Source organism: Rhinolophus ferrumequinum, chromosome 6 (assembly GCF_004115265.2).
Source record: "Rhinolophus ferrumequinum isolate MPI-CBG mRhiFer1 chromosome 6, mRhiFer1_v1.p, whole genome shotgun sequence".
NCBI classification, from domain to species: Eukaryota; Metazoa; Chordata; class Mammalia; order Chiroptera; family Rhinolophidae; genus Rhinolophus; species Rhinolophus ferrumequinum.
Window position 1 is genome coordinate 67,747,025 of NC_046289.1, and position 27,858 is coordinate 67,774,882.

The window sequence follows — 27,858 nt, forward strand, 5'->3', positions numbered from 1 at the left end:
GATTAGATATATATTGACTCATAAAGCATTACCATCACATCAGTTGTCACCAGATGCAAACATATGTCATTTAAGTATTAACTATCATATAAAAATGGCAGCTTGGTTGTTTAGAAGCCATAATCTGGTACCAGTCATTCCCAAATTTCTCTAATGCATTAGCAATCTCTCAGAGAGTATGATTATCTAATCTGCAGGCAAAGGAAAGAAAAAAATCTTTAAATAACTATTTCTTTTCTTGAGTTAAATATCGCTACATATTCATGGTAAATAACAGGTTTATTGATGTAGAAAAAAATGTGTGAGTTAAAAATTTCCGTATTACTAGAAGATGGAAGTTGAGGTCAGCTAAATAAGCTAAGCTCATCAGAAATATCCATTAAAAATTCAAATGAATATAAACTGTTACTGTATAAAATTTATGCCATTAATATCATCATCTATAAAAATGAGTACCACATTTGCATCACATTCTTTCTAGATGCTGTATCTAGAATACTGTTAGCTCACTCTTCTTTTTCATAAAGGATAATCACTAAATTCCTAGTTATAGCTCAGATATCTCAAGTTGCTAATAGAATCGACTCACAACAAACAAGTGTGGAGACATTTAAAAACCACCTTGCTCTAGAAATAGAAACAAACAAACAAAAGAATAAAATACATATTTTGCTAGGAAGAAGTGAGAAATGCATTCTGTATGTTAACTGTCCTATCAGATTGTGTAGACATTGCCTGGACTATTAAAACTAGTAACTGATAGGTAATTGCTCATTTGCTGACTGCAGTGGTGTACAGCAGACAGAAGCTCTGAGAGAAGCCATCCTTCCTTGCTAATGTAACATGTAGAACTTGCTGCTACTGCAACACTTAATGCTCACAGTACCCAGTCATCTTTAATGCAAACACACATTTTCTGCCTTGCTTCTATGTTTTCCATTATAATGCAACACGAAAACAGTGTACATTTCATTCCATCCCTATGAGGTTTGCATAAGCAGTTCCAAGTCAGACTAAATAGTGTATTGCTCTTATTACAGCGGATAAATATTTTAAAGTTTACGAATTAAATATTTTATTTTTTCAGTATGCTCTCTGCAACTATTCTGAACTTTTTACATCTTCTACATTCACGGGAAATCTTTAGTTTCCTTTTTTCAAATGTAACACTATTATTTGTTTCCCCAAACAGAAGCAGATCAGAGTTAACAAATAAGTTCAATAAATCACTTTATACTTGGTGTTAGTAAGAACAATATGCTTCTTCATGTAAAGAAAGAAGCTTTTCTACTAGGCATGTATCTTTTATTATAATAAAAATTTGCTAACAAAAAAAATGAATCAAGTAAATGTTACATCTTTAAATAAATAATTCCTCTCTTCCTTTTTATAATTTTGTAATAGGTAGTATAGATTTTCTTGCCATATGGCTCTTTACTTGACACAGGTATTTCTCACACTAAATTAAGACAACACACCTGAAGGAGAGCACGTCCTAGGCTGTTTGGTTGAAATTTCCCACAAAATAAGAAACCACGACGTTTTTATACATTTGCCTTAATAGGAGCACACTAATTATGTTAACTGATTTATTAATATATGAAGTTCTTTGTCCAATTATTAAAAGTACAAAGAGACTAGGGAGCAATTTAAATGTCTAACGTACCTCAAAATATTATTTTTTTTAAAGGTTAATTATAATTCTAAGCAAAGCCACTCTAGATAGGCCCCTTAGGTTTTATGCAGGTTTAAATAAAATAATAACAATAACATTACCTCATTGGCCAGCTCCAGGAGCACTGAGGCAGCTCCATTTTTCCCTACTCCATTCAGGTACCTAGACAAGACAAAGCCAAGTGGTAAAGCAGTGACAAGAAAAGGCCAGCGTAGACTTGTCAGCATCCCCTGTGTGTACACGTTTCTCCTGGGCAAATGCCATGCTCAACTCTAGTTAAAGTATGCTACTGTCAGAGAAAAGCACTGAAGGGAAAAGGATAATAAAACAACTTACCTAAAAACCACTGGCAACTAACAAAGTTAGGGACAGAAGGGATGAGCACGTCAGCCTCCCCTGCTTTTTCTTCCCAACATGTAAAGTGAACACAGAGGTAATTTCATAAAGAACTCTCCCTATCACCCTGGCTTTCCCTATATCACAACCATCTTATGGAAAGGAAATAATTTCACTCTCATGGTTTTAAAAAAAGGATCCATATACCCATATCACCTTTTCTATTACTTTTGTTTCACAGGGTTGGTTGACACCTTGTTAAGAAAAAAATGGACCAGACCTGTACTTGGGTCAGTACACATTTAATAGGAAATACAAGCTATCATCGCCTGGGCCCTTGATTTCTGTTATAACTTCCAGCTCTCCTTACTCCCTAATCCCACTAAACAAACACACAAACAAACAAACAAATACCTCCCCTAAATCCATCCCAAACATGGAAGCCAAAGTGTTTTTTTTTTAAAAAACAGAAATGTGAATGTACCTCCTTAAAATACTTCAAAGGCCCTACATTAAATCTCAAGATTAAATTATAACAATTATAACCACTTAACAACTCTTGTAAGGTTCTTCAAAATCTGGCTCCTACCTACTCTACTTGGCCAGACTCATCTCTAGTCACTGTTGCCCTCTCCAATCTTTCCCTGGAGAACTCATGTTTCTGCTTATGCATCACCCTCTTCAATCCACCACCAACCAGGAGCAAGTTAAGTTTCCCTCAGGTGCAACGAAGGAGCACCTTGTACATCTGTCCATCACTGAACATAGCATATTGTATCTGCTAGTTACTTATCCATGACAGATCCATCCCCCTCTAGAAGGTTGAAAACTCCATGAGGGTAGAGGAATTGCATTTAATTTAATTTATTACGCCTAGTACAGTTCTTGGCTTATAATAGGTGATTATATTACACATAGCTATTTTTCTTTAATAAGTGGTTTTATATATATATATATATATATATATATATATATATATATATATATATATTTCTTTTAAAATTAAATATTTTCAAAGTCCTATCGGCAAGAAAATAGAATTACATATGGACATTTTCTCTACAGTCTACTGTCTGAGTAAATAAATTAAAAATATTTGTTTGATTGTAGAAATCAAAGTCAATATAGACAAGATCTTTCAAAAAACTGCCAGCAGCAGTTACTAAATTATATTATTTCAAGTATGCTTATAAAGATGTCTGATTTTCCAATAAACAAAGTGGAATAAAAGGAAATTATTCGAGGTGGGGAGGGTCTCAGGAGCATTATAACTTCAAAGTAATAATAACAAGTCCATTTTCCATATATTCAGGTCTTTCATGAATAACTTGTTTGGAAATCTAACTGGGAAATAAGTGCTTTCAGAAGCAAGGAGAAATAAACAAAAAAACAACTCAAGTTTAGATGAAGGTCCCTGGGAAATAGGTCAGCTAGGAACCTCATGTCCACTGAACAACATTTCCATTGCACTGATAGACCAGCTCAGGAATGACCAGTCAGTTCGATTCTGACCAATCAGTTCAGTCAAGTAAGACTAACTAATTGTGTGTTTGTAATCCCCCAAAACACATACTCATTAAAGGTTCAGATTCTGGGTCAGAGTCGTTAAGCCTATGCTGATATTAGGTTATCTTCACAACATTCTGATCCACATTCATTTATCCCATAAATGTTCTTGAGAGCTAACTATGTGTTGAGCCTTACTCCAGGATCTGAAGCTGCAGCAGGGAACAAAACGTCTGTGATTCCTGCTATCACAGAGATTATATTACAGCAGAGAGACAGACCACGAAAAGACAGAAAAATAAATACATAATGATATACGGTATGATAAAACGTAAACTTAGATGGGATGGTCAGGAAGCACATCTCTAAGGAAGTGATACTTGAGTAGAGACCTGCAAAAAGGAAAGCAGCAGCCATGGGAGGAAGAGCTTTTCCAGCAATAAAACAGTACAAACAAATGTCAATGTGCCAGGGGTGTCAGGACCAGGAAAAGCTCTAATGTGACCAGAGCAGAGCTTGTGAGAGCTGACTGGAAAAAATGAGAGAGGGTAGCTGGACCCCAGACCATGGCCTGTGCTAGAAAACTGTTGTTCTGAGTCAAAATCACGTGGCTTCATGTAAATATTGCATCAATCATTATCCTGGTAATGACCCATGGAACACTTTCATTAAGTTTAAAGAAACAAGAGATGGTCAAACAATAATAATAATAACCCACTATATCTATATAGTCTATATAATATTTGAAGGATGTCCATACTTAACACAGTGGAAATTCCTAATTATGAGCTTGATAAAGCCTTCCAGTTGGTCATATAAAGAAAGCAAATCCCAGGATACTGACGAAACCCATCTGGGCTCTCTTAGCTCTGAAATGGAATCCGGACCAACCAAGCTCTACAGAGGAGCCTTCAGATGTTGTGAATGGTAGACCGGCTTCTGAATGCATATATTACCCAGTCTGTTTCCCAACTATGTCCTATAGCATTTCAGAAGTGCTGGGGAAAGGAAATTAAGTTAAAATTAATTTGAAGTTGTATTTGTCCTTTCTGAGAACTTTGATCGTCCCCCATACCAACTGACAGATCAGGTTTATTCATATCTTTAGATATGCAATCAAAGGGGCATGCTAATTACAGAAAATATTAAGGACATAATCAGATATTCCTAACACTAGCCTTCTCTGCATCCTCAAAGCACCTTTGTAAACTTCCAGCACAGACTTTTCACATGGTTAAAATGGTTTGTTTCTCTCCGTAACTAGAGTGGAAGCTCCTTGGGGGAGGGCTACACAAATGAATGTTGAACCTTCATCCACCAGAGCCTTAGCAAAGTTCTGAACTACAAATGGGATATAAGGATGTGGTCCCGAACACTACGTTAGGGTGTCCCGGGATATCTTCCTAATGCCTATTTGCAAATAAAAACTACTTTGCACAGAAGATACACGTCACCCTCTAACTTTGCCACAGGAAGACTAATAAATGTGTATCTTGTGGGTGAAACCATCCTTAAAAGATATGCATAGAAAGTCCATTTCAGGGTGAAAGATAACGTTAACATCTAAAATTAAAATAATAAGTAGCGATTTTAAATACAAGGCAAAGCTATTAGATCTTTAAAATTTCCCGAATAACTATAGTGATGAAATTTCAAAAACCTGCCAATTGAATGAAATTTAATCTGAATCGCTGAAGCTAATAAAGCTGGACCGCAGACAGTGTGTACTGGGAGAAGGGAGGAGATGGGAGACAATATTTCTAAACATTGATGGAGATGTGCAAATCCGACCCATTTGTGAGTGTGCTTATGTGTGTGCACACATGCCCATGTGCACCCATTTAGATGGACTTAAATAAATTTTACCATGTATGGTTCCTTTCTGGTAATAAAAATGCCATTAGTACGGGGGAAAGACCAGAAAGTTATTTTCAAAATGAACACTCAGGCTGTGTCTATATAAATGTACAACATTAAGAATGAAAGAAATTTCCTCTGGTTCAAAAGCTTGAGAAAACATTTTTCTACTGATATTTGAATACTGTGAAGTTTCAGTTAACCATGACGGAATTGCATTCTGGATTATGTGATTTTAAATACAGACTTTGAATACCGAATTGAGATCATCTCAATGCTATCTACAAGGCAGAGACTCAGGAATTCTCTGGTATTGCCAATAGGAAACCATTACAACCTTTCTAGGCAGTAATTGGCAACGTATACTAAAATCTTTAAATGCTTATTGTTTATACCAGTAATTATAGACATAGAAATATTAAGGAACTAATCCAAAATGCAAAGACATGCATCAAAATGTTTATCGTAGTATTATTTATACTATCAGAACATTGGAAACACATATGTTCAACAGATGAATAATTCAGTAAATTATACTTTCATATGATGATAGCAATGCAATCAATGTTTACAAAAAAGCTTTTTACAAAATATTATGTCATATACATTTTTCTGAGTATAAAGTGCAGGATTTGTAACTGCATATATATATATAATAGTATAGCCTCCTCTATATATTATACAAATGGATTGACAAAAGACTACAATGAAAAATATTCCACAGTTATCTCTGGGTACCACAATAACAGGCAATCATTTATTCCTTTTTTTGTATACAGAGGGTGCCAAAAATACGTATACACATTTTAAGAAAAGAAAAAACTGTATTAAAATCGTAATACTCAATATATACTGATAACAAAAGATGAATACAAGTCATGTGTATACATTTTTTTTGGATACCCCCGGTACATGCACCATCACAAATGTGCTTAATTTTTACAATAGGTGAGTATTCATTTTATGAAAGGAAAAAATTAAAGAAATTTCAAACTGGTAAAATATGTTCTGATATAGTACAATTTGCCTTTATGCCAATTAGATGGAAAACAAAAATCTTTTAAGGCCAATTCACCTTAGAGAATACAGGGACATTCAACTGCACGTTTAGAGCAAGATGCCCTTGAGGTCAGCCCATCTGAAATGTAACAACACAGCTGGGCTCCAAGCACAAAGTGCAGAACGGAAAGTCAGCCAGCAGCATGGTAAAATAAGAAACTAGTCAGACTGCTCTCCTACTAGTCTGTCCATTACAACCTAACTTCTAGGTGGGTTGTACAACCTTTGTTCTAGGCGTCGTGACTCCATTACAACCTTTGTTCTAGGTGTCGTGACTCCTCGAAATAACTCTCACATTTAAGTAAATGTAAAGGGATACTAATATATTTCTGTATTCTCATTATTACCCACTAAACTCTTCACCACTGAGTAACCATACAAAAAGAAAAAAATTTTATTTCTGGCCTAAACAAAGTATGCTCGTAATTAGATATACTTCTTAATGCAACTAAGATTTTAAAAAGCATCACGTAGAGATCTTGGAAATAATCTATTGAAACGGCCTTTTTACAATGAGAAAAATGATAATCAGAGGGCAGCCCCATGGCCTGACAGTGGATCTCCAAATTTCTAAGAAATGCTCTATTTTCCTTAGGTTAACAAGGCTTGAAAATCTGTACATAGAACCATACTTTTATTGATGGCCGAAGACTAATTTTTACAAACAAGAATGTATTTTTTGACATGTAAACAACTTTTCAGTCTTTTTCTGGAGGGTCTGAAAGCCAAAGCAGTTGTTGGTTTCACAGCACTCCATGGGCCATTCTTATTTTGTATGTAAGGTTTAGGTTATTACTTTAACTTAAATGATGATTTCACTATGGAGATTATGACTTTTGAATAAATCAATTCAAACTTTACAAAGACTTGTTTAGAAAGAAATTCTCTAAGACACAAAAGTATGTGTGTGTGTGTGTGTGTGTGTGTGTGTATACGAATATGTATAGGTGTGCGCGCTTATCTTTAACAGCTAGTACTACTAAACACTGCACATATATCTACTATCATGCACAGCATACTGTATAATTTTTTTAAAAATCTGACTTCAATAACTTCTCTTTTCAATAAACACTTCTCAATTCTTAAAAAAATGACTTTACAGAAGCATGACACCAATATTTTATCTGTATAGTAATTTTTTTTCTTTTTAATTAAAGTTTATTGGGGTGACAATTGTTAGTAAAGTTACATAGATTTCAGGTGTACAATTCTGTAATACATCATCTATATGTCACACTGCGTGTTCACCACCCAGAGTTAGCTCTCCTTCCATCACCATATATTTGATCCCCTTTACCCTCATCTATATAGTAATTTCATTCATAAAATTTTCATGCACAAAAATCATTCATCTAAAATTAGTGGTGTCACTCTCACCACAGAAAGGTTGATGTGTCAATCTTAAGCGTAATAATTTAAGAGGATATTTCAAACAGTTTTCCTTACCAATATGCCCTTGAAATATTTAAGAAACCAACCAATAATTTCTAAAACAAACCATTACCATTTACTATTATAAATTATTCAGTCATATGATAAAGCCAGTAAGATTTCCAGAGTTTTTATAAAAGAACTATTTAAAATATTCAGCTTGTTCCAGAACAGAGTTTGAGAAACTATTTATAATAAATTAGGCTAAAATCAAAATATCCCCTGGACACTATAGTGTTGATTTAATGCTCCAAATGTTCTTTTTTAAAATACAAAACCTCTTTTAAAATATGACCGATGTACATTCTGATATATCTCCATATGTCCTTACTTGATATATGTCTTATTTTTTCTAAAATGGTGAACCCAGTATCTATGATGTAATACATCTGCACCAAATTCAATTATATTTTCAATATATTTTTGAACTTGATGATCTAAATAAGAAATACACGAAAATTAGTTTGAAAACTTCACACATACGTGTGGATATATGTATGTATGAACACATATACCTATACAAGTCACACACAATAAATTCCCAGTAGTCAATTGAGATTTCATAATATTTTAACGATTTCCTGTATAGTATGTATATACACACTTAATCAAGACAGCCTCACCATATTCTTTAGATCTACAAAACAAAGCATTTGAGAAATCATTCAAAAATATATTTGAAGTCTTAAATAACAGACTTAAAACAGAATGCTTTGGAATGTTATATAGAAAATTAATTTAGTAATCTTATTTATTCATAATTATTATTACAATTAATAGGTACTATGATACCCTCTAGTGGGGCAGGCAAGTCATACCTCTGGTAATAACTTTCAATCGCTTCTGACGTGTGATGTTTGGCATGTGTTCTTTTAATATGTTTCTGAAACAAAACAAACAAGATCTTTATGTTGTGTCACAGATGAGGTTCACAAACAAAAATCACATTTCTTCATCCCAATGTCTAGAATATAGGTCAAACTAAATAACACATTGGGAATTTTGGTGGCGGTAGGTCTTTTTTCCTTCTACTCTATGAATCTATGCATTTTAATCTTCATTGCTTGGCTGGGATGACTTCAGACTGTACCACAAGGTACAGTATGTATGTAAAAGCCAAGAGGGTCATAGTAATTGAATCTAAATAAGTTTGCTTGGGGTTGCAGAGGGCAAAAAAAAAACTTGTTCCCTCTTTCAACCTTTATATTAATTTTCCCTCAATTCAATTCCATCTAAGTCCTCTGTACTCTAGTTTTACAATCCAATTGCCATTTTTAACCAGGACGAACATTGCTTAAAAACAACTTATTTGAAAACTACAAAAAGTAATTCCATAGAGACTTGCCACTTGACTGACACCTGTCATCTCATGATAAATGACTCCATTTTCTGCCTCTCTTGCCTTCTGCCACTCCAGCAATGGTCATTTATCATCATCTCTGTCAGCAATGGAAAGCGGCACTGACAGTGCAAGTCAGCAAACATTTAGCACATGGAACCACGCAACACAGGGAAATTATTATTGTCAGAATAATAATGGTTTAGCATAATTTATTACAGGTCCACCAAATAAGCAAAGGCTAGATGTTATTAGACAGATGGATGGGTAGGCTTGGCAGGCCTCCACTGAGACGCAGGCGGTGCTTGATGTGGAAAGGAGAACATCCTCCAACCCAATCAGAGAGCTGGCAGTTCAATTACAAAGAAATAAAGGGACATTCATCATTCAATTAGGCACCTGTCAACCCTCACAAAGGAGAAAACTTCTAACCTGGTACTCCTGGGAGAAGATGCTCAGCAGAGTGGCCTGCGATTGACTGGAACAAATAAAAGAAGGACAAAGTTAATTACTGGAGTGCACGGCAAAGAAACAAAAGAGAAAGGAGCTTCAAAGGTAGGCCTGCTGCCCTGTAATCTAACAGAACATGAAAACAAGTGTGGAAAAGTTGTTCCAGATGAACACCTCAAACAAAGGCTTCCTGCTGCTAGGTCAAGGAGAGAGAAAAAGGGAAAGGGAAAAATGTGGACGGTCGCGAAGCCAACTATCGTATCTTTTGGATTTTTTTTTTTTTAAACTTTAGAATGATTGTTAATTGTATCAGTAGCATGCAAATGGGACCATGTGTTAAAAGGGACCAAAAGAAGGCAAGGTTTATTTCCATTAATAAGTGAGAGAGCTAAATCCCATAAACAGTAGGAAGCATGCAGTTCTTTCATTGCAAACATTCTGAAATTTATTTTGTTAGCAGTTTGTTAGCTTGTCTGCTAAGACAAGATATTTTCTTCTGTACCTATTTCAGATTCAGGGGAAAAAACTTTGGCCTTCACTAAGAGCAGCACAGAGAGCACTGGAACATTCTCACTGAAACTAGTGTGCTGGGAGAATAGAAGCTTTGACAGCAGGAAGCTGCGGTCCTTGGAGGACGTCATTCCCGAAGTGCCATAAGCCTTCTTCATCTAAGACATCACACAACGTCAAACACCTGGCAATGAGGCAACCTGGAAAACATTCTTCCCAAGTGCAAATTTTCCTCTCACAATTGTTAACATGTAAAAATGGAACAGAATTTTGTTTTTCTCAAAAAAAGCAATCAATACCTTACTGCTACTCTTTCTGATTGCTCTCTGCAGATATATCTAGAACTTATCATTCTTGAAAACAATTATCTCTGATATATTTTCCCACTGAATTCTATCTGAACAAATTATAAGTGTTAATACTTCAACTTTTATAGTACACCAAAGCACTGTGAATAATTGATTTTTTTTTTCTATTCAAGAATGACATCTCAAGTTCATCACAGGTAACATGGGGAATGTGAAATAAAAACAGTGACACCATATTTCTTTGTTTACTGTCTCAGTGTTGAGATTTTCTGCCTTCCATCATAGATCTAGCTTCTAACCCCTTTCCACTCTTACCCGATTACAAGAGTAGATTAAAAAAAATACCATAAATGCTTATTAAGGAAAACGTAATTACCAAAGGATGGTTTCAATAACCCAAAAGTCCTGAGAAATTATTGAATACAATTACAAACTCATTATAGTTCTTTTTTTTTTTTTTTTTTAAATTATCCTTTACAAATGGAAACCACCTTTGAAGGAGCCAATTTCATATATATGTAAAATCTTCCTATTATGCTGGGCTTGCCTGAGTTTCACATGCAAATCACATACACTAGTAGGGTTGCTGACAAGAATCTTCCAAAAAAGAAATTACAAAATTAAGCCTTAATCTTTATAAACCACTGAATAAATCAATACGTTAGGTATTTTTGTGCAAAAAATGGAGCTCTCTTCATTGTACAGCAAAATATGTCAACAAAATATGTAATGGTACACAAAATGTCAGTCTCAGTGTGTCAAAAAATATGATGGAAATAAATGTGCTTATAATGCACAAGTTGAGGACCAATGACTAATGATGAGGAAACTATACTGAGTAAAAAAGGTGTAATTGTAGATACCCAGAATGGGAAGACTAAAGAACAGTTGGAGAAGTGAGTCCTGGAATAAACAGTTCAAAGTGAGAAGCTGGTCAGGAGTTGAGAGTACTGAACAAACTAAAGATGAAATAATGTCTTTATCCAAGGAAATGTCTTTAAACTGCTTAGAATTCAATTCAGCTAAAACCGTGGACGCAGCCTCTGGAGCAACTCATTTTCTCAGTGGCCTAGAGGATTAGAAAGAAGATTCCAGCTTACATTTGCTTTACCTAAAAAGAGAAAATGACTTACTTAACATGGTAACAACAGAAAGACAGACCTTGGACCAAAATGCTTTGTGCTTGGATGACTAGACAAAGCTATAGAGAACTAAATGACCCCTTCTGGGTAGTTTGCCAGCCTAGACTCTGGTCCTGTATATGCTAAGCTTATGAAAGAAAACTCTAAGTCTCACACCATAAAGAGTAGGAAGGTAATTTCAGTGCAACCAAAAAACATTGACTCCAGTGCACATCATTTGTTACTTTTTCCCAGTGTGTTAATTCTGAGAAGGTCTCTTTTGAATACCACAGTCAAGCAGTAGTCACTAAATATCTACAAGTATGAAGGTCATGGGTAGGGACAACTGTACCACCAAAATAAAAAACTAAATGAAGTGAACATGAATTGACTTAAAGGAAACTGGCAACATATATGTACACACAAAAAACAAATATATATATATATATATATATATATATATATATATATATATATATATATATATATATTTAGGGATTTGGTGAAGTAGATCATACCCTGAATCCTCCCATATTTCAGGTAGGCCTGCATTGGCTTTGGAACATACATGCGTCACTTAGCATGTAAATTTACATATTCAAAAATAGTCCCTTAATTTGCACAAATGCCCAAGATTTATTACTAAAACCTCTTTAAAAATCAGTTTCATATTTTTTTTCCCATGCTATCCTCCCAAATTAAGTTCATCCCCCACCTGAGAAAAGAAGAGCATGCAGGTGCATCCCTACAATGGCCATGTAAAACCTTGCCCGAGTCGTGTGATAAATGGCTACATGGAGGAGCAGTAGCAGTCATGTTGCAGCAAACTGGGACATGAGCACGAGGGCAAAGCCTGCCTACACACTGAGGACAGTGGGACAGGAAAGAGCCCAGGTCCTGGAGGACACTGTTGAACTGCTCAAGAGATCATGAATCGAACACATCATTTTTCTTTTAACCCTCAACAACAAACAAAAAACAAAACACTGTCCAGGTTCCCATGTGCCCTGGTAACAAGGAGACACGATGGAGGGAGGGCTCAGAGACAGGGCACTCCATCACGATGGTGCATGTGTGGGATGTAATACATGAAAGGGGTTGTTCATTTTCATTTTTAGACTTTCGAATTCTTTTCTTAGTTGGCAGCTACGTACTGTATTTGGCTTCCTTAAAATGGTTCCTCTGTCTGTCACTGTGTCACTAAATGGGTGTTCCTAGAGATCATAAATTGGTCTGTGTGTAGGATTGTTCCACACAGTTTTAAACATTGATGAGGTACTCTGTACCTTCATTTCATATTGCATTCAAGACTCTTCAAATGCCAAAGTACACAGGCAACAAAACAGTTTTCATACAATATTTAATTCAACATGCCACAGACCCATCCAGTTAAGATACTTAGTAACCTGAAGGATATTAGAGAAAATGAACATCGGAGGGTTAGATGGGTGCAACACACTCTCAAGGCCACGCTCAGCACAGACTTAGTTGCAAAATTCATATGAGGGGGAGGCCTCATATTTCCAGGTGGAGACTGAAAACAAGTAGAATCTTAAGGAAGATTTTACGTCCTTCCTCTTGTAGAGTACTCAACTTCTAAAAAAGCCCAGAAAGAAATAGATACCATTTATCAAGCTCCTTTTGCTACAGAATCTAGAAAGCTTAAATGTCTACACTCTACTGGGCTCAAAATCATCTGAGCAAAATGTGTCTTATTTCTGGGAATCGAGGATCAGTACATAAGCTAAAGGGAGATAAGGCAGGATAGTCCTACAAAGCATTAGGCTTGGAGACCTCACAATAACAAGGTACAAACATCCTCTTTAAATCTGTGAAAGAATGCAATGGAATGCTGGCTCTATAAGGTTAATGATTCAGAGTACTGGTCAAAGGAAGGTTTCCTGTGAAGGCTTACCTTTCCTCATCCTCCTCTCACACACACCTAAATGCAAATTTGAAACATAAAGCCTTTTCTTCCTCCTCAAAATCAAAATGGAATTCAATGAAAGAGCAAGACTTGGTACAACGAAACCACTAACTTTAATTTTTTTTTTTTTCAAGAACAGACAATGCAAAATGGAAAGAATCTTGAGAGAAATTACTGATACTCTGTAAAATTACTGTGGAGAAAAGAAAGGAAAAAAATTTTAAACTAAATTCAAGAAAAATTTATCCATCACACCTCCTCCCTCTTTCTTCTACTTTCCAACTTCATATCAAGAATGCAGACTACATTTTATGCCTAATCATAGCAAATATCCCACTAATGACAGCTTAATAGTAACCAATTATCAAAAAAAAGTCTTTTTTTTAATTAAAATTTATTGGAGTGACAATGGTTAGGTTTAAAATTACATAGGTTTCAAATGTGCAATTCTGTAATACATCATCTATATATCACATTGTGTGTTCACCACCCAGAGTCAGTTCTCCTTCCATCACCATATATTTGGCGGGATAGGGGGTGGTAGATGAGGGTACACAGGGTCAAAAAAAAATCTTAAAAGCTATATTTATATATAGGAAAAATGTGGTTATGCCCCAGGCACTTAATTAATTTTGCTGATAAACATAAGTCACACCCAAAACAGCTCTATAACAAGAGCCAAAATTTATATGAACACCTGCTTTGTGCTAGACACTATACGGAGCACTTTATTTTACCCTCAACAACCCTCTGAAGTAGGCACTATTATTGTCCTTATGTTAAAGGTGGAGGAACGAAGGAAGAAAAGTTAAGTAATATCCACAATTAAAGAACTGGGTAAGCAATAGAGCTGGAAATCAAAATCCATATTCAATTCCAAAACCCAAAGTCTTCACCCCAGTGCTAATTTGCTTTTCTTCCAGGTCCCAGAAATCAGTATTGCATGTCATGTGTGCTAATACCCCTACTTAAGCATTTATATGATGTTATATTTCGCTCCAAACAACTGTGAAAGGTGAATATTGGTTGGTTTTTCCTAAGAAATTGAAGCCACAGGAAGTAGGCACTATTATTGTCCTTATGTTAAAGGTGGAGGAACGAAGGAAGAAAAGTTAAGTAATATCCACAATTAAAGAACTGGGTAAGCAATAGAGCTGGAAATCAAAATCCATATTCAATTCCAAAACCCAAAGTCTTCACCCCAGTGCTAATTTGCTTTTCTTCCAGGTCCCAGAAATCAGTATTGCATGTCATGTGTGCTAATACCCCTACTTAAGCATTTATATGATGTTATATTTCGCTCCAAACAACTGTGAAAGGTGAATATTGGTTGGTTTTTCCTAAGAAATTGAAGCCACAGGAAGTCAAGCATTTTGCTCAAATTCCATGGTCTTAAACAATATTTCTCCTTTAAAAAAATTACAGTTTTCCTTTACTTAACTACATAAAAATGCTGTTATGTGTGTTGGAAGATAAAGGAACTATTGACTACAAGGAATAGTCAAGGATTAAAAAATTTGTTGGGTAATTTCTATTATTCTCCCTGCAGCTACGGCATTTTTGTTAACAACCATACCACTGCCTGAAGTGTCTCTACGTGATTGCAAGTGTCCTTTGCTCAAATGCTACCTATTGCATATAAGCAGCTTTAAATCCTCTAAAAAACACAAGTATAAACTCAATCAATCTTTGCTGTAGAGGACAACATCCTCTATAGGTGTTAATTTCATTATATAATATTCAATGAAGAGTTTCCTGTTATAAAAATAGTACATATTCGGTGTGCAAGTCAGAGGTGTCCACTGTTAGCATTCTGGTGTATATCCTTCCTGTGTTTTTACTCTGTGTCAGGTGCGTGCGTGTTGTGTATGTATGTCTATATACAAACAAAAATTTTTAAATTGCAAGTATGTTACACATATTTTTTTGTAACATGTTTTCAGTACATAAAATACTGACATGTATCCGTACCATTACAGAGTACTCTTTTAAAACGCTTTTTATGGTGAATAAGACACATTTTTAAAATATGGACAAAATGTATAGCGCAATGAATTAATATATTAAAAAACAACACAATGTACCCAGTTAGGTCAACAAATAGAACACGGCTGGCACTCCAAGACACTCTCTCTGATCACCATCCCTGCCCTCTGAAAAATAAATCTGATCTTCGTGTTAATTGCTTTCTTGCTTTTCTTTACAGTTTTACCAACCCAAATATGTACCCTTAAATTCTATATTTAACTTTGCCTCTTTGTAAGCTTTACATTAATGGAACCACAAAGTGTGTACTCTTTTGTATCTGGCTTCTTTTACTCAACAATAGGTCTATGGGAGTTACCCACGTTAACTTAAGTGCAGTTCATTCATTTTCATTGCTATGTATATTCTATTGTATAAGTATATGCCACATTTATGTATCCCATCGCTGACGAACTTGAACTGTTTCCAGTCTTTTGTTACTGAGCACAATGTTGCTGTGAACATTCCTGTATGTGTCTCTTGGTGCACATGTGGACAAATTTCTGATAGGTATAAATGTAGAAGTGGAATTCTGGGTTATCTGACATGCAAATCTAGCTTCAGTAAACACTGTCAAACAATTTTTCAAGTGTTTGTAACAATTTTAAACTCCTGCCAACACTAATGGAGAGTTCTCATTGTTGTACATCTTCATCACACTGCAGAAGTTTTAATTTTGATGAAATACAATGTATCAATTAATTTTATTATTGATACTTTTTGTGTGTCTTTTCTAAGAAATCTTTGCCTATCGTCATAAAGATATTTTCATATGTTTTCTTTTATAAGCTTAAGAGTGTTAGCTTTAACATCGAGAGTTATGATCTATGGTGAATTAATTTTGTGTACTTTGTCACAGTTTGTTTTTGTTATTTTCATACAGACATCCAATTTACCACACATCATTTTCTCATTGAATTATGTTGGTGCCTTGGAGAAAACCAAATATTTGAGGGTCTATGTTGAGACATTCTAATCTGTTCCACTGATTCACATTTTTTGTCTTTGCACATATACCACAATGTTTTGATTACTATAGCTAAACAATGTACACTTAATGTACTGTATTTTGCCGTGTATGATGTGCTCCTGTGTACAATGTGCCCATGTTTTTGGCCCAAACGTTCAGGGGAAAATTTTTCATTTTAATTTAATTCAAGTTTTTATTTGTTTACATTTAGGTACTTGTTTTTTGTATTACAAAGGAATTTTAGCATTTATTTTTTCATGGTACAAAAATTTTATGTAACATATAATTGCAAAACACAAGAATAGATACAAGGTATAAGAAATTTTATGTGCCAGTAACAAATTTTATGATATTTACGCATCATAGAAGGTCAAGAACTCTCTGTCTTTGCAAGTTCGTTGTAAATTCAACAAAACCAATTATCATATTCCAGGGTATTATTTTGCATACGGATATCATTATTGATTTCTGGAGTTACACTTTTAACTCAGAAGCTTAAATAAAAAAATTAAAAACATTTATATAGATACAGAATTAGAACTACCCATTGATAATGCACATCCTTATTTTTTCCTCACAAATTTGGGCAAAAAAGTGCACATTATGCACAGTAAAATACGGTAAGTAGTGATATATTTGGGTTTAAACCTATTATCTTACTAAATGCTAATTGTCTTACCCACTATACATTCCTTTTCTCTCCTTTCTTGTGTTCTTCTCAATTGATTTAATAGTTATTCTTCATTATTTTCCCCCTGGCAACTTGAAAGTTATACACTCTTACACTATTCTTTCAAAGATGATCCTACATAACCAAATGCCTCCTCAATTTACCAACAGTTATTATTAATTGGTGATTAAATTCTGTCTAAAAAAATACAAAAAGTTTATAACACTATCTACAGGTATTCCCCCCTGACATCTAGGATATTATTGATGTTGTTTTAATTGTGTGTATATCTTAAAATTCACAAGACATTGCTATTGTTTTATACGGTCTCTGTTCATTCTGATATACCCACATATGTACCATTTCATTGCCCTTCATTCTGTCCTTCTCTATTCTTCCATTTGGAATAACTCTCTTAATAATTCCATCAGTGTAAATGTGTTGATGATGGCATGTGTTGGTTCTTTTCAATGATAATGTATCTTATTTCTCTACCTGGTTTTAGGATTTTCTTTTCAATCTTTAGTTTTTAGAGTTCTAACTCTGTGGTATTTAGTAAACTTCCCTTAGAATTTGCTGGACTTCTTAAATATGTGACTAGATATTTTTCATCATTTTGGGAATATTCTCAACCATTATTTCTTCAAACATTGATTTAGCACTCTCTGTCCTCCTCCTGAGACTCAAAATAAGTCTTCTGTTAGCCCTCCCTACTGTATCCTTTATTTTTTACTCTCTCTTCATATGTTCCACCTTTTCATTATTCTATGTTCTATTCTGGGTATTTTTTTCTGATCTATCTTCCCATTCACTAATTATCTCTTCAGTAATGTCTAATTTGCTGTAAAATACATCAAGTTAAATCCATCTAATTTCAATTACTGTATTTTTCACTTATAGATTCCCTATTTGATTCTTTTTCAAATAAGTTCCCTGCAGAATGTTTCAATCTTCTTTTTTAACATCTTGAATAAACTACAATTATAAAAATTCTTCTTAGCACTTCCAATAACTGGAATCCCTTTGAGTCCATTTCTACAGTTTTACTGGCTCTCATTCATGTTGTCATGTCTCCTTCTGTGACTGGGTATCTCTTATTATGTGCCCTATTACTTGAAAAACTGATTTATAAACACTAAGGCTAAAAATGATATTATCATCTCTAGAGAGGATTCTGATTTTATTCTGGGGGCACCAGGCATCTAGGATCACTTCGGTCCAATTTCAGTATTAATTTTGTCAGCCCATGAGGTAAACTTGAAGCTGAAATACAGTCATGTAAAGCTGTTTTATTTTCAGTTCACATTTATTCTTCACGTACTCGTATAACCCTTTAGGGTCTCAATTCAAAGCTTGGTACATTTACAAGAGCTCCCCCTTTGGTGGACCCTGATCTCTAATCCTTGTTCTCTGGCCTTATAAAGCTGTCAAATGTTCTGCTAAGGGCTTCACTAGATTACATTGGATGAAAAGATAGAATTCAATGTTTAAAAAGTTGGTCTCTTAAGCTTCATTTTCAGAAATAAAAAAATGCGTCCCTAACAAACTCATAAAGAGAAAATCATGATGGAAGTAACAAAAATACGTAAAACTGAACAATGACAGTGGTACATATAAACAGCTGTGGGGAATATATTGCATTATATGGACGTTAGGAAAAAAGAGAAAGGGATTAATTTTATTGTATAAGGTTCTAGCAAACTAGAAAAACCCTCCTTTGTAGATGAGACGGCTTTCTAATAGGAAAAACAAGAGAATCTACAAAGTATAAAAACTAGTAAGAAATCTCAGAAACGTAATTGGACATAAGAGTAATATAAAAATAAATAGACTTCTTATAAGTTAGTAATATTCAATTAGAAAGTGAAATATAAATAATAGATCTCATTCACAATAAAAACCATAAAGGACTTACAAATAAATATATTTAACAAAAATGTGTAAAACCTTTGAATAAAGTTATAAAACACTATTGAAGAGCATAAATAGTTCCTGACTAAATGGAGGGATAAGACATTTTCACACAAAAAAACTATCATGGTTGGAAATTTAGTAGATAAAATTGTCAATTCTCTGTGCATCAATCTATAATGATAACAAACATCCAACCAAATTCACAACACAGTACTATGGAAGGAAACGACAAATTTATCTTAAAATCCATTAAGAAGAATACATGGTCATGGATAGTTAATAAATTCTGAAAAGCAGAAACAAAATAGGGAACTTACACTACCATGTATCAACATGGATAAATGTTAAAAACATAGTATTGACCAAAAAAAAGCATGTTACAAAACTATATCCACATTTGATACCACTATGTAAAGCATAAGTACAGCAAAATATAACTACCTGTTTTGTTCATGAATATACATGGGTATATTTAAAAAATGCAAGGCTGGTAAGCACTACACTCAAGACAATGGTTACCTCAGGTGAAGGAGAAAAGGAATCAAGGAAAAGTACATTCAAATAAAAATAAGTAAAAATCTTAGGGAAAAGGAGAAAGGTATTGTAGAATGGTGTCAGAATAATTCATTTCTGTAAAAGTTAAAAAAACCATCTGAAGGAAATATAAACAGAGGTGGATTCAAAGAGTACACCATAGTATTCTCTATTCTTTTCTATGTGTGTGCTACATTTCATAATAAAATTAAGTAAGTAGAAGATAGAAAAACATCAAAGAGGAGTGAAATTTATCTTAAAGATTCTTTTCTGTTCTAAGTCCTGCCCTATTATAAGTGTTCTGATTTAACTAGAGTCTTAAGTATGTCTTAAGTAAGTCTTAAGTACCTACACTTCTTTCCTTTCTTATTAAATTTATGTATTAACTTTTTAGAACAAGCCATACAAAAATCAGATAAAGAATAAGAAGCCTGGGTGACAGACACTTAATTTTGCTTGCAAGACCAGATGTCTTCAACACAATATGTAACAAACACATTTGTAAGAAATGTTTACCAATTCTTTCTTCATACAATTTCTTTTGATTTATTCCTTTATTTAATAAGTCCGTTTTAACTACCTTGTAAGAAATCCTTAAATTAAGTTTGTAGTAATTTTATTATGATTGCTGAAAAGAGAGAGCAAGAAAAAGGTAACAGATAATGACAGCCTGATAACAATAGCCTGTATGTGAAGATATTTATAATCTTTCCCTTGTTGGTTAAAATTCAACTTTCTTCCAACTCTGCATAGAGTTGTGGCTACTATGTCTTCCATCATTACTTCCCTATGGCTATTTCTCATTTATTTCCTAGCATGCCTCTGTCTTCCTAAGCCAAAGCCTGCCTAGCTTTCAAACTATTGTCCATCACTGTTTCTCTTCATTACCAAATGTCTTTGTCCAGGAGGTCTTTGGTTCCATAAATCCTATTCAGCCTCCACCTCACTGCAATCTCACTTCGGCCCACGTTTCTTAACTGAAACAAAAGTCACAGAGACTTCCTCACTACCAAACCCCAAAGACGGACTTCTAATCTTAGCTGACCTCACTGCAACATTCTGCATCTTTGACTACCCTCCTTTGCTTAAAAATCATTCCTCCTATGAATTCCAGGGCACTATTTTCTAATCTCTCCTCCTATTCTTCTAACCACTTGTTTCTCTCTCTCACTGGCTGCTTATTTCTTTACTGGGGTTTCCCAGGCAGGTGCCCTCAATCCTCTTCTCTTTTCACTGTACATGCTCATGTGGTTGCACACCGTTATGTTTCCAACAACTACCTGCAAAACTCCCAAACACACACACACACACACACACACACACACACCACTTTTTTTTTTCCCCAGCCTCCAACTCTACTCAGAATTGCAGTCTCAATTTTATAACTTCTTATAAGACATTTCATCTATTTGGCCACAAGGATTTTAAAATCAAATTTACCACCCCCTTCCTTTCCCACCAATGTTTCATATCCAAATTTCCTTAAATCAGTCATTTCCATAAACATAGCTGCCTGAGCTAGAAATCTCTAGAGAATTCTTGATTCTTCCCTCTCCCTCACATCTGAAACATCTAATAAGTTGTTACCAAATCTCGTTGATTCTACCATCAAAAGTGTTTTTCACATTTGTCCCTAGTCCCCTATACCACTAAATAGTTTCCTGATTCAGTTCCCTTGCTTCCTATCTCTATACCCTTTAATCCAATCTCCAATTTACCAACAAGCTTTTAAAATACACATCTGATTATGTTACCCTCTTGGTTTGAAAATCCCAGGAGGTGTCTATTATCCATAAAGTTCAAACTCATTAGCAAAGCACTTGGGGCTTTTCTCAAACTAGCTTCAGATCCCTTCTTTTTAGCCTCCCACAACTCTTTTCCCACTTTCAATCCCCCAAGCAGTTTATACTTTAATCTTACATATCTCTATAAATTACTGTGGTCTTTCTTGAGTCTAGAATGTTCTTTGACTCTCCTTATGCTACTTGGAGAACTGTTACGTTTTAGAGTAATAATTGGACTTAGGATATTATAACATGCTATTACTATTAAATCAAGTTATTTTAAAAAGGAATATTTCAAGAGATGAGATATTATAGGAGTTTTAGACTAAGCCCAACTTTCTCATTTTAAAAATGACAAAAGTAAAGGTGGAATAGAGGTGGAATGATTTGCCCAAGGTTCACAAAGCATTATTTTATACCGGGTACAGGTAAATCAAGCAAAAAATAAGTTGTGTTACAAGTGAGACGTACTTGAACAATACTTCGTTAGGTCATCTTAACAGGTAGGAATATCACATAGTTCAATGCACTTTTATTGTTGCAGTAGTGTATACATGACCAATGTGTACAAATTAAATCACAAATACAAATAAAAAAGTAAAATATACTAGAACATAAATTATATAACCAGTAGACCCCTCCCCATTTCCACAAGTTCCCAATTCATACCACCAAAAGGTACAATGAATAGGATCAAAATTTTGATTTTTTTCCCTCTATGATACTTCTTTTTTTTTCTATTATAAATGCAAAATTTTAAATATGGTGTCACAATATGGAAAGTGATTATTTTTCCAGGTAATGTGTCATTTCCCTGATTTAGGATCATTTTTCAGTTTTCTCTTATAAATTTCCAATGGGCATCTTTATGTATTCCACAATTATTTTTTAAACAACAGGGAGCATCAAAAGTTAAAGGAGCACCAGTAGGAACTATTGTCTTTATTCGTGATGTGCTTAAAATCCAATTAGAGAAATTACTTAATATTTCAAAGTCTCAGTTTTACCATCTGTACATAGTTTCATGACTTTAGAATCCATTTTCATCTTAAAAGTTGTATGATTTTTATCAGGTCCACAACTCTAAGGCTTAGATTAAATTTCTCTCTGCTTAGAGCCCTAAAACTTTTAAGTATAGCTTATCAGAAAACTGTGCCTTGGTCGTAATAATAGTGACTTGTAATCCTGTTGACACTGGACATTTCTGCATGGGCCTAACATAGAGGTCTATTCTAGGTCAATAACTAAAGGGATTGTTTATTAAGACTTCTAGGTATTTAAAGTAATCAGACCACAGGGTGAGAACATGGATGAAAATAATTAACTCCTTTCATTCACCATTGATTATAAGGTACCACTTCCCCCAATAGAAGGTAAATAATTATTTACCTTATTACACCATAACTATTTCATTGATGAAATCCTAGTCTTCCCCAAATTACCTTACTTTTTAATACAAGGCTGAACACAGACATTTAATAAAAGAATCACCACATATTTACCTGAATAGTTGATTTTAAAAAATACATACATACATACACACAAATATACACACATATAAATACACACACACACACATATACACATATGTATGTTGAATATATATATACCAGGGGTGCCAAAAAAATGTATACAAGTGAACACTTTGGTCAGTGTTGCTCAAGCAGTGGTTTGCCGTAACTAGAAGTGTCTGAATGCTGAAGGTAACCACTTTGAGCATCTCTGGTAACTGCAGCAGTCAAACGTGACTTGTATTCATTCAATTTTTGTTACAATTTTAATACAGTTTTTTCCTTTCTTAAAATCCATATACATTTTTTTTGGCATCCTCTGTGTGTGTGTGTGTGTGTGTGTGTATATATATTTTCAACCTCACAATTCTTCACTATTGCAAAAGAGTTTTGAAGAGAATGTCTCTGGCTTGAACTAGGTAATCCTAGGAAGAGAGACAAGAGGATCGTGAGGACCGATAAAGGTCCCTTCACCTCTTTGCAGCAACTTTAAACGAAATGATTTGTTTGGCTCTCCAGATTTTCAGCATAGTGGCCAATGCTGAGGAAAACAGAGGTAATCCTTATTCTTACATGAGTTTTATTTTAGAAGGGCACTTATCAAAAGGGTTAAAAATACAAAATGAGACACAAGAGAATAATGTTTATCATTTTTTATTGAGAAAATTACTTCTCTAACAAACAATGCTCAGCATAAGTTAGTCAGCAAACTATGATATTATTGCCATAAATGGGATAATTTTTTACCACTAGTCAATAATCATTATCTTTCTACTCCATTGTATCATTTACTTTTTCTTCTGCAAAAGCCTTAGACCTAAAATAGCACCAAATGACACTGTTCATTTTTCCTCAGTAATATCCAGAGCTGAAAATATTACCCATTCTGATCCACCTCAGATAATTTTCTTAAAGTAACAGCTGTCAAACCCAAATAAGTTAATTTTAGTTTCTCAAGCCTTTATCTCAAAAATAAAAAAATTTACTAAACATCCTACTTAGTTAAACACTATAGTTTTCTAAGATGCTGTAACAAATTACAATGTATATCAAAAAGGGGCCTTTAAGAGGTAATTAGGGTTAGATTAGTACATGAGGGTAGAGCCCTCAGGATGGGATTTGTAGCTTTATGAGAAAAGGAAGGAAGTGAGATCATGCTGAGTGCATGCACCAAGGATAGGCCAAGTGAGGACACAGTGAGAAGGTGGCCATCTGCAAGCCAGGAAGAGAGTCCTTTCCAGGACCTGACCATGCTAGCATCCTGATCTCAAACTTCTACTCTCCAGAACTGTGAGAAAATAAATGTCTGGTTTAAGCCATCCAGTCCATGGTATTTTGTTATGGCAACCCAAAATGAATTAGACACTGAGAGTCCTTTCGTAACAGGCCACACTTAGAGAGCGAGTATTAATCACTCCTCCAATATTCCCACCTAGATAGTTAATTCTCCAAGTTTTAGGGCTGGGTCAGGCTCTCTCTTGAGTACTTTTCTAACTGAGTTTCTTTCTTGGGACACAGATTCTAAAAACTTCCACAGAAAAACAAATCTGTGCCTGGATCAGCTTACCTATTACATATCCTGAGTTTTATGAAGCATTCTGATTTTACTCTATGGTGACCATTTGTTTTTGTCTTCTGAATTTCAAATATTTTCTGGTTACGTTTATACAAAACGTGCCTAGAATAGACCTCTTTCCTCAGGGAATTCCTCAGTTTATGAAATTCTGCTAGAATACCAGTCATTCAGCCAACTCTACATCATCATAAATGAATCACCGAACAATTAGAGGTTAATTTAATTCTGCAATCATGATCCTGCTACTCTATGGCTAATAATTTCTTTCAACCTTTTCGTAGTAAAAGTTTAGAATATTGTTTTAAACACAAACATTTCCTTATTCTTTTTCTGTTCTGCCTTCCTAATCTTTCTTAATAAGTCATAGAGACCTTATTAAAAAAAAAAGCAGTAAAAATGACTGGCCAGATTTACTTTATAATTGTTATAATTTGTAAAAATCAAACTATCATTTCTACTGCTTTCTTCCCAAATTTTCAGTTACATTAACACAATGATATAAATAATCTCATGCTCTTTTCATGTCTTTTATCCCCTACTTCCAAATCCCAACTGCCAAACTTATGCTTTTCATTTGAGAATTTAACACGAATATGCAGGAATTGGCATAAAAGTAACTTCCTGAATACTTTGTGCTTTAACATAGCCTCAGTAGTGTTTTAATGAGGTCAAACTATTTGAAGCTTCAGATACTATATTTTCCCTACTACAATAGTTTGGAAAAACTGTAGATTTTTAATCTTCTCTAAAAACATCATCGTCATCATCATTGTGTGAACTATAATTATTCTACAACCACTCCACTTTAATAATAAATGTTAAGAATATTAAAACAACAAATGGAATGCCTTACAATGCATTAAGCTCTTCTCTTATTAAACACAAAACTTTAACGCTTACCACAAGCCTTTATTCTTAATTCACAATCAAATCCTTCTGGCAGTTAATCTCAGCACTTAATGTCACTCATTTCAATAAAACCAATCTTAAATGGTCTTAAGAGAAACCAGGGGATGAGCAGAGATAGAGTTTGGTCACTAAGTCTACACACAACACAATTATGCTTTGTTGTACACTAACTTTTGCTAGAATATCCTGTTTGTAATGTTTCCCCATTTCTGTTGAACTCTATCAGTCTAATAAAGAGTACTCAACAAATACCTACTGTCATGATGATAATAATATTAGGTGATGATGACGATGATAGCAACACTTGTGGAGAGCTTCTTGGGTACCAGGCACTGTGTTATTTAAATGCCATGACTATAATAATAAAAGCAGTATTTGGGAAGTGGGAAGCATTTTATCCAAATTAACACAGCCGGCGTGTGAACACAGGCAGTTGGACCTCCAATCCTATGTTCTTAATACAGCATCCAAATGATAAAAATTACTTTCAAGAACCTGTACTCCAATATCACAAGATTCTTACTTGCAAACAAACTACTCAATCTAGTTTCAACAAAAACGAAAGTTACTCTAGACTTTTAGACAGCTCATGGAATCTCTTGCAGGATCAGAAAGTCAGGCTCAGAGGCCTCACTCATAACCAAGAACAATGCCCAAAGCCCATGATGAGAGTACCTCCCTGCCCAGAGTGCTCAGAGTTCCACCATTGGGGCCTCCAGCACTGGTCACCCCAACTGTGACACGTGCCAAAAGAATGGATCCCGCACACGAAGGCTTCTTCCTCTTCACGGTGAAAGTTCATCTCAACAGATCTGAATTCAACACCCAGTAAATGTGCAACTGTTGGTTGGAAATGAATACATTTTAGCTGTAATTTGAAGTGAAATATAACTATATACACAACTATATTTTTATATAGTTATATTTACACTATGCTTATAATTTTAAGTAAGCATGAGTTCAAGGTCTATAAAAGATAATTATAAAAACTGTGTAAGAGTTTGGACTTACAGGTGATTTCTTTATTCTTTGTTCTTTTTTTTTCTATTTTTAATGTTATTTATGTCAGAAATAAAAATTCAAAGGGGAAAATACATCTTTCCTTGACATATATATGATATTCTAAAAACGTGACTATGCCTCATTATATTCCTAAAAAACACACCAACCAAAAACACAATAGCAGATGCCCCTTATTCTGCAACTTACATTGTATTAGATTCTCACCAAATTCGAATGAGGCCAGGTCAGCAGCTCCAAAAAACTATGTGTCTCAATATATAGAAAAGCCTGATTGTGATGTAAGAAAGTTAAATTCTCTTCTCAGCATCAAATGGTCTCCAGGGGCTTGCACTCCCTCCTGAGATCAGGGGAAGCCAAAAAGGCTGCCTTCCCTGATATAAACGCTCAGGTAACACACGACAGGACCCCCTTGGGAAAGCACCTGCGACAAGCCCAGGCTCTGCCTTATTCCTCCTGGAGAGACTTGGCCTCATCCTGGAGTCTGCCAATGACTTGCAGACCAACCCTAACCTCACGGAGGGAGAATGTGAGATGCTTTAGCCAAATACGCCAATGACTGAGATTAAGTCCCATTTACCTGTGACACTGGTACCTCTTCTTTCTTCAGACTTGGCCCACAGACTGCTGAGGTAAAATGTGATTCCCAGCTTTTCTGTGTAATGCGGATCTTATCTTTACAAACCTATTTAGTATCACAGATACTCAAAACCGTGTTCTTGCCAAGAACTCAAACCCCGTCCCCCAAGGCTACCCTGACTGCTGGGGCTAGCTTCTCATGACTGAGCTCCCAACTGGGGCCTCCCCTTCTCCACACCAGTGCCCCATGAAACGCCTGCTTCCTGCTTCGGCTTCCTCCCAACCTGTTTTATGCCAGTTAAGGGGAGAGAGGGACCTCTCCAGGCAGGTCCAATCATCCCCACCCCTTCTATATGCCCACTCTCTTCCAATGAAGGAAACTGGATCACACCCAGCTTTGCCCTAAGTGTGACAATAAACAGGCTGGAAAGTCTATTTTGAATATAAACTCTTTCAGTTCTAAGATACAGACATTAAGGAACATATATTGCAATCTATTTCTAAGTATAAGCACATTGAGAAGGATCAAATGCAGGTGATACCAAATGCAGGTGAGCTATAATGAAAGATACAAACACCCCACTTTAAAAAGTTTTTCTCTTCAAGTTTCCCACACATAAAATTCTATCCACTTATGAGTAGTCATCATTTCAATGAATTGTGTCAGATGAAAAGGGAAAAAGAAAGACACATTCACCACGAGACTAATTTATGGTCTCACTAAATCCAGCAGACTGAAGGATTTCATTTATTCTATCATGAATTCTTAGGCCAAAGCAATTCTATTAAAAGCCCTAGGGAAAAAAAAAAACAGAAAGAAAGAAAAAGAAAAAAGAACTTGTTAAGT

General features: G+C 34.8%; 1 protein-coding gene across 6 annotated transcripts in view; it reads right to left on the reverse strand.

The window, feature by feature from the left end:
- The window catches only part of CDIN1 (CDAN1 interacting nuclease 1), a 221,473-nt gene that overhangs the window by 154,368 nt on the left and 39,247 nt on the right, over positions 1 to 27,858 (reverse strand). For 5 of the 6 annotated variants that reach the window (XR_004423269.1, XM_033109080.1, XM_033109081.1 and 2 more), the window contains exons 2-4: positions 9,636 to 9,681; positions 8,683 to 8,747; positions 1,777 to 1,837 (exon numbers count right to left, since the gene is read on the reverse strand). Coding sequence is in view for 4 of the 6 variants with exons in the window: in XM_033109080.1 (XP_032964971.1) it covers positions 1,777 to 1,837; positions 8,683 to 8,747; positions 9,636 to 9,681 (172 nt within the window). In the remaining 2 variants the exon portion in view is untranslated. The remainder of the gene's footprint in view (positions 1 to 1,776; positions 1,838 to 8,682; positions 8,748 to 9,635; positions 9,682 to 27,858) is intronic. The other variant, XM_033109082.1, reaches the window with a different exon arrangement.